The following is an 11,339-nucleotide window of genomic DNA, read 5'->3' on the forward strand; positions in this document are numbered from 1 at the left end:
TAACTCACAGTGAGGAGGACAGGGGACACAGGACCCCCATTCTCAAGATCGTGGGGGTCCCAGAAGTTCTATTTTGGTACAACCCCTCTAAAGCCTCAGGCAAAAGGCAAAACAATATACAACAAGCCTGTACATTGGCACATGGAGTGCCTTTGGCACTATATTACAAGGTAGTAGGCAGTCTATGGGCCCCAGTGTAGCGCTTTTATGTGGCACCATTCTCTCTAATAGGCTTGTCTGGTTTCAAAAAGCCACTTCCGTAACATATTCCCATGTTAATAGAGGGGGTTGGAGAGCAGTTACAAAATAGTTTTTCACTCAGGGGGGCTTGCCTTGTCCTGCATTACACAAACAGCTCATTGATTTGAATGGGCACTGTGTAATGCTTCATTTCTCCTGTGGTGGCGCTGCAGGGAAATTAGACACGTACTGCTTGGTTTCCCCACAGAATACAACTCATCATTGGGGATCCCAGCTGAGGGGGATACTTTGTGATAACTTTATTTTCATGTAGGGATTACTGAAAACCTGTACATAATGAGACAGCTCTCAGCTAATTGGAGCATCAATCCAAAATACTTTTGCCTCTTCTAGAAATTTTTTTGTGTTTATTACTAGAAAAATGGCTTTGGCTTGACAATACGCCCTTGGACTTTGTGAACTGGAATACTGGAGAACCCTCTGAACACTCAGATGAGGACTGCGTGGAAATGTACGCCACAGTCGGGACATGGAATAACATTTACTGCTCCTCCTATAAAGGCTATATATGTAAGAAGTTAAAAAGTAAGTAACCTCGGTCCTGTTCTCATAAATGTTGTCATAAACAATTACTGTATCCTTTTAGTTTATATTTCTTCTTGTATTTGGTTAGCTATCTGTTCTTCTGACACTATAGCAGCGGACGGGGTCAGACCTTTGGTGGGGGAGATAGTGGGGAAAACGATGGTGGGTCACGATGGCTCTACCGCCTCCTCTCATCACATCGCAAAATGTGGTCTGGCCCAGCAGTGTGCAAGAGTAAAAGTTAGCAGCCATGCTAACAGAGAAATAATAACTTATCTGTTCACGTGACGCCAGTGCCCCTTTCCAGAAACGAATCATCGAAACCGAATAAAGAGTCCACAGTCAAAGTGTAGGTTTGAAAACCAGAGGCACATGGCTTTTTACTTGGGTGTTTCAAACTTTGATTTTCCAAGTAAAACACTGCAACAGTCTTAGGTACAATACTACTGACACCTTCTCCTCTCATAACCTTCCGACACATTTATCTGATGTAAGATTCTTGTAAGAGCATCCCTGAAATTGACTCCTACTCCAGGATCTGAATCCCGCTTCAGGTCCCCAGAGGGCATACATCTCATAGCTCAATGAGATGAGTCCGGGCTTAGCCCAGACGGAAGCATCAGAACCTCAGACTCCTGCTCACATGTCCTCCTCCTCCGAATACATCTTCTCTCTACTTCTCTCTAACTCCGCCCCCAACCTCTCTACCAATCACATCACATAGAGCAGGTTCGGGAGACAAACACGCGGACACCACCAAGATTAGTGACACCAAACGCAGAAACACAAAGACAAACCCATATGTGGTGGACCAGCACAGAACCAGAGGGTCCCTAACTCTTGGCCACTGCACTATATGTACAACACTGAATTATCAAACTCGTAATATGTTACGTTTTGTGTTTACAGCTCCGCTGCCTACAGACAAGCCCTTGGAGAAACCAGGTATGGTATATTCTGCAATTATTTACACAGCAGCTTATTTTTAACTTATTTACAGTTCGTATTATACAGGGCTTCATTCCAATTCTGCAGGTTTTGGTGCTTCTTTAAAGTCCACACTGACCTTGGGCTGGTGATTAAAAGTCTGAAGTGTTGTCTTTAAACTATATATTACACTGATACAGGGCCATTTTAATACCTCAGTGGGCCCAGTACATCTGTACTAACTAGAGATGAGCGAGTATACTCGCTAAGGCACATTACTCAATCGAGTAGTGGCTTAGCCGAGTATCTCTCCGCTCGTCTCTAAAGATTCAGGGGCGGAGAGAGCGGGGAGGAACGGAGGGGAGATCTCTCTGTCCCTCTCCCCCCCCCCCCCCCCCACTCCCCCCTGCTCCCCCCTGCTCCTCGCCGCAACTCACCTGTCACCGGCGCCGGCCCCCAAATCTTTAGAGACGAGCGGGGAGATACTCAGCTAAGGCACTACTCGCTCGAGTAATGTGCCTTAGTGAGCATACTCGCTCATCTCTAGTATTAACCTCACACCCCTCCATTTCCAAGCTTTTTTTGTTGCAAAAAAAACCTCATGCTCACCTAATCCAGGCTCATCTAGCTCAAGTAGTCGTATGTCTAAGTACATAACCACTGCAGTCAGTCACTGGCCACAACAGGTACTCAAACCAATGATTAGCTGCAACAGTCACAAGCTTCAACAGGCATGCGTCTGCTGAGCCCGAAGGTCAGTGGAGACCGGAGTGGAAGAGGCATGTGACAGGTGAGTATAGCTTTTTATTATTTTTTAAAGAGGTTGTACCACAATTACAAATTCTCAGTACTGAGACTCCTGCTGATCTAGAGAACGGGGGTCCTTTGTCCCCTGTCCACCATCACTGCTTGGTTAATGCACCACCAACAGAGAGTAGAAGTCTGAATGCAGCGCTGGTTTCATAAGTGCACTGGCGCTCCATTCACTTTCAATTGGACTGCAGAGATAGCTGAGCGGCACCTACTGGGGCATTTCCGTCGGCTCTATTGAAATGATTGGAGCGATGACTATGCACTGGTCAGGGACGTCACCATGGGGTGAGGAGCAATTCCCGTAATAAAAGGGGAGCGAGACATGCGAGTTCCATTCTGAAGATCAGTGGGAGTCTCCACAGTGAGACCCCCACTAATCAGCAAGTTATCCTCTATCCTGTGGATACAACCTTTTTAACTTGGAAATAGTTGAAGTTGGTGCTGTTACCAGGGATCCCAAGACTAATGTATTTTTGCCCTATGCTTAAAGTAAGGTGACCAGATTTTTCCAAGGTCAAAGCAGGACAAAGGGGTGTGGTCAGGGGTCGGGGCTTATCATGACGTAGGATTTTACCTCCATCATTATAAAATGTACAGGGCTGTTTCAAAAAAGACAGAGAGCAAATTCTTCAGCATTTCCGCATCCAAAACCAGACAAAATCCGTACCCGCAGCTGATTTCATATTATGCGGCGCTCCCACTCACCTCCTCCATAGGCTTCCCGCTGTCAGCGCTCCTCGGCTTCCAATTCCCAGTGGCCTGGTCTGGTACAGTGCTGCTGGTCAGGTGAGGCCACTAGAGGCTGCTGGGAGCCAGAAGCCGGGGAGCGGTGGCAGCTGGAGAACTTTCAGCGGAAATTTTGACTATGTGTAAACATACCCTAAGTCAGCTTACAGTATGCTGCCACATACAGTGTGTGCTTAGTGGTAATAGTGACCCCCACAGTGGTCTCAGTAGTAACAGTATCTCCGATATTGACCACAATAGTAAGAGTGACCCCTATAGTGGCCCCAGTAGTATTAGTGACCCCCACAGTGGCATCAGTAGTAATAGTGACCCTCACAGTGGCCTTAATAGTAATAGTGACCCCCACAGTGGCCTCAGTAGCAATAGTGTCCCCTATATCATCCCCAGTAGTAATAGTGACCTCCACAGTGGCCTCAATAGTAATAGTGACTCCCACAGTAACCACAGTAGTAATTGTGTCCCCGATATTGACCCTAATAGTAATAGTGACACCCACAGTGACCTCAGTGGTAATAGTGACCCCCACAGTGGTCCCAGTAGTAATAGTGACCCCCACAGTGGCCTCAGTAGTAATAGTGACCCCTGCAGTGGCCCCAGTAGTGGTAGTGTCCCCACAGTAGCCCCAGTGGTAATTGTGACTCCTGCAGTGGCCTTAGTCGTAATAGTGTCCCCCACAGTGGCCTCAGTAGTAATATTGTCCTCTACAGTTGCTTAAGTAGTAATAGTGTCCTTCACAGGTGCTTCAGTAGTAATAGTGACCCCTCCAGTGGCTTCAATAGTAATAGTGACCCCCACAGTAGCCCCAGTCGTAATTATGACCCCTCCAGTGGCCTCAGTAGTAATAGTGACCCCCACAGTGGCCTCTGTAGTAATAGTGTCCCCCACAGTAGCCCAAGTAGTAATCGTGATCCCCACAGTGGCCTCAGTAGAATTATTGACCCCCACAGTTGCCCCAGTACTTATAGTGACCCCCGCAGGGACCTAAGCAGTAATAGTGACCCCCACAGCAGCTTCAGTAGTAATAGTGACCCCTCCAGTGAACTCAATAGTAATAGTGATCCCCACAGTAGCTCCAGTACTAACAGAGCCCCCCCTCAAACCCATATACTCACCCTCTCCCTGGTCTTCAGATTGCTGCCGCTCCTTTCACAGTACTGCTGCAGGCAGGTGTGTGCAACTGTAGCATCACCTCCTCCCTTCTCTTTTCCTCTTGCGGAACCAAAGAGGAGAGGTCAGGGGAAGAGGAGGCAAAGATCCCAGATGCACACACTGCCATCAGTGTGTACATCCGGCCGCAGTGCAGCTGAGTGATTACCAGCCAGGGAGCTGGGGTATCCAGGCTAGTAATCACTTAAATGGTGACCAGACATTCCAAAAGCAGGACAAATGGGTGTCCCGCTGGGGTACTGGGGGAAATCCGGACACACAGTCCCCATGCGGGACTGTCCCACCTAAATCGGGATGTCTGGTCACCTTACTTAAAGGGTTCATGTTGTGATAGAGGAAAAACAAATTGTCCCTGTGTATAGCCATACGCTGTACATATCTATGGTTAGGCTCTGTTCACATCTGCATCTTAGGCTTTGTTTGGGGTCTCCTGTGCATATCTGTCCAAAAACCTCAGATAAAATAATGCAGCATGCTGGGGTGCAGGATGGAAACCAAAGAGACCAGATTTTAGTAAGTGGGGTCTGTTCCTGTGCTGCTTGTTTTCATCATAGAATGCAGGGATGGAGCAAGAAAACGGAAACCCTGAGCACAGATGTCATCTGACCTTGGATGTGACCAGATATACTGAGGACACTTGGAGGATACTTGTATTCCCAATGTATAGAGTTGGATGTCATATGTATATATGCGTATATTGTGGACTATTACAAGGCTTATCTTTTCTCATTTTTTTCTTAATAGCGGAAAACAAAGCAGACAAGCCCTCCCATGGCCTAACCGGAGGCGTGGTTTTTCTGGTGATATTCATCATTGCTGCCACCACCATAGCAGTCTACTATCTATATAGGAGGAAACAGAACAAGCCACAACCAGACACCAGCTTCAACAATTCGTTATACTTCGATGGTAACCGCGCGCCCTCGTCACACGATACAAACGTCTTAGTAGAAAATATTGAGCAAAACGAACGTGCCATTTCTTAATTCCTCCTAAAATCTGATACGGAATCTACAAATGAAAGACTCTGTTGAGGTGTAAGTCCCAATATTAGTCCAGTGTCAAGAAGAACCCATCCACAATAATAAGGCTGATTCAGGAGTTCCGCCATACAGGGTTGTCTTACAATTTTACAGTATGTGACAGATAGAAAACATTTATGGGATGAATGTCCTAACAAACTGGTAAACCAAAAATGACTCTCGCCAGTAGCAGCCGTCCTATTGGCTGAACCACTATTCACACTTTATGGCATCTGATAGGCAGACGTATACCTTATAGTATGGAGCCGACTTAAGTTGTTCTGAATATATTGGACAGGTCCTAAAAGCTGTAGAAAAAAGCAACAACAGTCTTACTTCAAAGGAGGACCAGAAGTATTAGAGTTAAAGCTAATCTATGAGGCTTCCTGTGCTATTGCATCTCAGGGCTGCAGATGATAGAGGGGAAGATGAGGATTTCATATATATATAATTATATACAGGGGCGTAACTATGGAGGATGCAGGGGATGCGTTTGCACCCGGGCCCAGGAGCCTTAGGGGGCCCATAAGGCCTCTCTTCTCCATCCAGGCAGCCCAGTACTATGAATAAAGCATTATAGTTGGGGCCCTGTTACAGGTTTTGCATTGGGGCCAAGAAGCTTCAAGTTATGTCTCTGTGCAGCATGGTTTAGGTATGGGTACGGGTACAGATACAGATAGAGGGGGGGCAGCTCACCTTTTGCATCAGGGCCCCTGAGCCTTTAGTTATGCCCCTGATTATATGTATAGTTTTCTATCACTTGATTTTTTATAAAGCTGCATAAATTATCCTGCCTACTCATAGAGAGTCTGTGAGGTCTACCTCCACCCATTCTTAAAGAAAGCCTGAGAGTCCTGTTTCTCCTGCCCACTTACAGGGAAAACTAGTTAGTCTTTGAGTTCCTGCTTCTTTCAATTTTATTTACATTTAGTAATTTTGGATTCTATTGATATCGTAAAACTGAAAAATCTGAATCTATTGGACATTTCTTAAAAGCTGTAGAAAGAGGTCAGTTACAGTATCACTTCAAAGGAGGACCTTTAGAGGTATTAGAGTTAAAGTTAATCTATGAGGTTACGTAAACCTTTAGAGTTAATCTATGAGGTTTTCTGTGCTACTATATCTCAGGGCTGCAGATGATAGATGCAGAGATACTGATTATATATATATATATATATATATATATATATATATATATATATATATATATATATATATATATATATATATATAAAATAATCTCTGTCCCCCGGTGCATCCCCTGCAGCAGTGGTGTCTTTTTGTTGAGTCCCTATGCATAACCAAGCATCCTCTCACAGCTACCGTTGACCCATCAGCCAGTCAAACTGAGGAAGAGGCTTTGTCCTCGGAACACATTTTTTGCTGGCTTATAATTTTGTCCAATAAATTCCTTCTGCCAAATTGGTTCTTCCATTACTTTTATTTGGAGGTTTGTGTCATAACCCAGCAATTCTAGCTACGTTCCTCTATCAATACTCATAGAGAAAGCCTGAAAGTCCTGCTTCTTCAACCACTTGTGTGAGTCCTACTTCCCCTGCCCACCCATTAAGAAATCCTATCAGTCCTGCTTCTTCCACCCTTTCAAAGAGAAAGCCTGTGAATCCCACTTCCCTCAACCACTGGTATGAGTCCTACTTCACCTGCCCACTCATTAAGAAAGCCTTAGTCCTGCTTCCCACGCCCGCTCATATCAGCACTGTAGGAGTCCTCCGGTCTTAGGATCTTCCATAAGAATATCTATGGCAATTACTGACCGTATTAAGTCAAAATAACCTATAATGTTTGCATCTCAACATTTGCAACAAAACTGGCAGATTTGCCAGCATTTTTCTTAGATTTGTTCAGCCATTCAGGGATGGGAACTAAGATTTCTAATTGTGGCTCTGATGTAGGTAGAAGCCTTAAAGTGGCCTAGTGACAAACTGAAAAAAATATTGTAATAAGAGCTGATATGGCTGACGGTGGTATCTGCTTCTTGTCCTGATAACCAAAAGATGGAGAAATCTGGAATACAAATGGTTAGGAGTGCTGGTGGTTGACTTGACCAACTCGAGGACTGGAGTTAAGAACTATTGCTATAGGCTACAGGTTACACATATATTTGCAGTGATGTCTTATGATAATGGCACATTAAGGACATGTAAAGAGAATGATAGTTATTGTTGTAAAAATCTAATTTGCAGTAAATCTTCACAACACCTTCAGTACAAAGACGTAAGCACCTCAGACCCGATGGAAGGTCTGTAACAGGACCCCACCTCCCATGTGGCATTAATAGTACTGTTGTCACCTATTGTGGCAGAGGGGCTTCTTGGCACTAGAACCCTGATGAGAATTACCTCTGAACCCCCACTAAGCACATACACATGTTTACAGCAAGTAGCACCAAAAGTATCATGGGTTAGCATGGTGTAGAGAATTGGCATCTTTGGGCTAACGGTGGCGAATAAACCTCAATATCTTTGTAGCTTAGAGACCTCTTGTGAACTGTGTTGTCTTTCCTCCTTCAGTGGGACATGGCCAGTGATGGGCGCAGCTTAACAAGCTCAGAAAGTGATAAAATGTGCATTTCAGATCATCCAAATTCCAGCTTCATATTAAAACAGTAACAATTCATATCAATGTGCCTCGTTTTCTTATCTCGAGCAGCACATTGGTGCATCGATCTCCATGTAATCACCAATCATAGCAGAGATTTCTCTTGTCTGTGTGGTTTCCAATCATTGTTACAGATGATGTGTAAAATAAAATGTTTCTTTTAATCCTGTGTGTGTTACTCATTTTACTACCCTTCAAATCGTGATCTACTGTGGGAGCATCGAATGACCCCCATATATCTAAAACCACAGGACTTTTAAAAAAAATTGCATTAGAAAGTGCAGCAAATTTGCATATTTTTTCTTTTCACTAGTAAAATGTTCATAGTTATAAGCAGCATTGAGTAAAGCAAAACATTGGAACCTTGCCAAAAGTTTGCATGAACCCGAACCTCAAGTAATTTGTCTCGGCTGAACCCGTTAAAATTCTTCTTCTTTTTCCTTCTTTCTCCATTTTTTCCTTATTTTTCTATGTTCTTCTTTCTCTTCATTAATGTTGTCTAAAAAAAGAGCTCAAAAGCACTTAAATACACTCGTGGGCTGGATTCACACGAACGTATATCGGCTCGGTTTTCAGGCCGAGCCGATATACGTCGTCCTCATCTGCAGGAAGGGGGGAGGATGGAAGAGCCAGGAGCAGGAACTGAGCTCCCGCCCCCTCTCTACCTCCTCTCCACCCCCTCTCCGCCCCTCTGCACTATTTGCAATGAAAGGAGGCTGGACAGGGGTGTGGCTAAGTTTCCCAAATTAGCCCCGCCCATGTTCCACCTCTCCCCATTGCAAATAGTGCAGAGGGGCGGAGAGGAAGCAGAGAGGGGGCGGGAGCTCAGAGCACTGCTCCTGGCTCTTCCAGCCTCCCCTCTGCAGAGAGAGACGATGTATATCGGCTCGGCGTTTAAACCGGGCCGATATACGTTCGTGTGAATCCAGCCTTAGGTGACCACAATATGTTATAACAGGCTTTTATTGCTCCTAGGGCTCCTGCACACTTGCGTTTTTCTTGTGCGTTTTTTTCACGCAATTGTCAATGGGACTTTCTAATGTTAAAAATGCATCACAAGTTGGTGCTTTGCAATTTTTGTGCGATGCGTTTTTAACATTAGAAAGTCCCATTGACAATCCTGTGGAAAAAAACGCACCGATATTGCATGAAAAAAACCTGCAAGAAAAACGCAAGTGTGCCGGAGCCCTCAGGCAGTGTTATGCATCAGTTATGGGGGGATTGGTGAAGTTTCGGTTCAATTCGAATTAATTAGCACCAAACTTTTTGCCGAAATTCATGAATTGGACAAACCAAACTTTTTAAAAGTTCACTTATCTCTAGTGATGAGAAAAGTATACATGTTAACATAGAGCAGTTTGTAGGGCAGAAAATTAACATACGTTCAGCCAGTTACCCTATAACGTTGATCTGGGGTTATGCAATAAAAACCCAATGAGGTAGAAGCCATTTTTCCTTATTTTAGCAGAAAAAAAATCTTTTCTGCCTCCAGTCTGACAATTGGAATAATCCTTGATTCACCGACCTTCTGAAGTAACCAGTGATATAACACGTATTATTATTATTGCACTCCGGGAAGGCATCCCGGCCCCTTTTGTACTCTTTTAGTGAGTACGCCATCACCACGTCCTCTGGCAGAAAGTTCCATAGTCTTAGAGCCTCGTGTGGTGCAGAGTGTAAGCTCTCGCCTACGAGCTGAAGGTTGCAAGTTTAATCCCCGCTTGCGTCAGGTAGCCGGCTCAAGGTTGACTCAGCCTTCCATCCTTCCGAGGTCGGTAAAATGAGAACCCAACTTGGTGGTGTGGGGGGGGGGGGGGGGTAATAAGTAATTATTACCTGAAAGCGCTGCAGAATAAGTTGGCGCTATACAAATACCAAGATTTATTTTTATTTACTGCTCTTACAGTAAATAAACCCCTTCTACAGTACGTTGGTGTAGGAGGGGTGACCTGTTGTTAAGCTAATTTCTTGTACCTCAGGAATGTATCTTTCTTTTAATCTTTGCATGGTCTGCTTCTTCTTTACAAACAATGTTGCTACTTTCCTTGGTCTGTGATAGTTGGCAGCACTCTGAGCATGAATGATGGTGATACCACTAAAACTGGACTGCCTCCTGAAATAAAAAGGTAGGATTGGGGAATGTGACGCATCGAAAGTTGTAGGTGTTGAGGAAGAAGCTGTCTCTCTATTCAAGACTACCGTGGGGAGTACTACAAGGGATCACATACAGCAGGTTCTGAGCCCTCCCAGTCATCCAGTTCAGTAATATCCCAGTGGGTATACAGCTGACCCGATTCCATGGCAAGGAGAGACAAGTTGAGCTCTGCAAGGGAGGTCATTGTATCCATCTTATATTCTGGTGTTTGTGACACGAGACACTCAGTCTAGTCCCGGTCACCTTGGTTTAGGTGAGGGCTGGGTTTTGAAGTAAGCCAGATTGACGGCCATGGCCCAAAGGCTCTGTGGATGGCTTATATAACCTAAGGTACTTGCCATTAATGCATAATCAACAAGTTTTATTAACACTGCAACAAGAATTATGGAACTTTTGTCCCAGCAGTCTGCGGTAACTCAGTCACTTGATCTGTGCAAATGAGTTATCAACAAAGTAAACAGACTTTTGTGTAAACAGGTTAGCAACAAAGTCCTGTTTCCAGTTAACCGGGACTTGCCTTACTCAGGGCCCATCAACATGGGTTCCCAGTAATCTGGAAGGCGAGACCGGAAGAACTACTCGCTTTCTGACTTCCAAACTTCCTGGCTTTCTCGATTCACTTGTTCCTGTCCAAAGGACTATTATTGCAGCACTGCAACACAAGGAGAAACTACCTTTTTACCTCCCTCCATCACAACCACGTCCTGTCTTTTTCCTGTTCAGCACTGTTCCACCTTTCCTTCCCCCCCCCCCCTCCCCTTGCCCCTGAACATACAGGCAACCAATTCACGCAACATGAAAGAAAGATTAAAAAATATACGGTAACAGTCCTTACAGTACAGTATCACGACCTGGTGAAGTAAGAAATCGCTGCTACCAGATAAATGGTATTCCTGAAACCTGGGCTTTGCTGAAAGCAGACTCTAAAAAGCTGCCCGCTGTTACCCAAGGTTGTTGATGCAAAGTGTAAACACTTGCCTAATTGTTGTACCCATTACTGACCTTCATTGTTCTGCATTAGAAAGACCATTTGAAACATGGCTGACTTATCTCCAATAGATCTGTGCCACCTTATGTCCCGCCAACCTTGCGATGTGACCAGG

At 44.8% G+C, this 11,339-nt stretch overlaps 1 protein-coding gene across 1 annotated transcript in view; it reads left to right on the forward strand.

Annotated features, from left to right (window-relative positions):
- The window catches only part of MRC1 (mannose receptor C-type 1), a 119,867-nt gene extending 113,222 nt beyond the window's left edge, over positions 1 to 6,645 (forward strand). Inside the window, exons 28-30 of the mRNA XM_066585643.1 lie at positions 619 to 786; positions 1,696 to 1,731; positions 5,185 to 6,645. Coding sequence (XP_066441740.1) covers positions 619 to 786; positions 1,696 to 1,731; positions 5,185 to 5,426 — 446 coding nt within the window. The 3' untranslated portion in view covers positions 5,427 to 6,645. The remainder of the gene's footprint in view (positions 1 to 618; positions 787 to 1,695; positions 1,732 to 5,184) is intronic.
- The last annotated feature ends 4,694 nt before the right edge of the window (positions 6,646 to 11,339 follow it).

The sequence above is a fragment of the Eleutherodactylus coqui genome, chromosome 12, assembly GCF_035609145.1.
Source record: "Eleutherodactylus coqui strain aEleCoq1 chromosome 12, aEleCoq1.hap1, whole genome shotgun sequence".
NCBI lineage: Eukaryota > Metazoa > Chordata > Amphibia > Anura > Eleutherodactylidae > Eleutherodactylus > Eleutherodactylus coqui.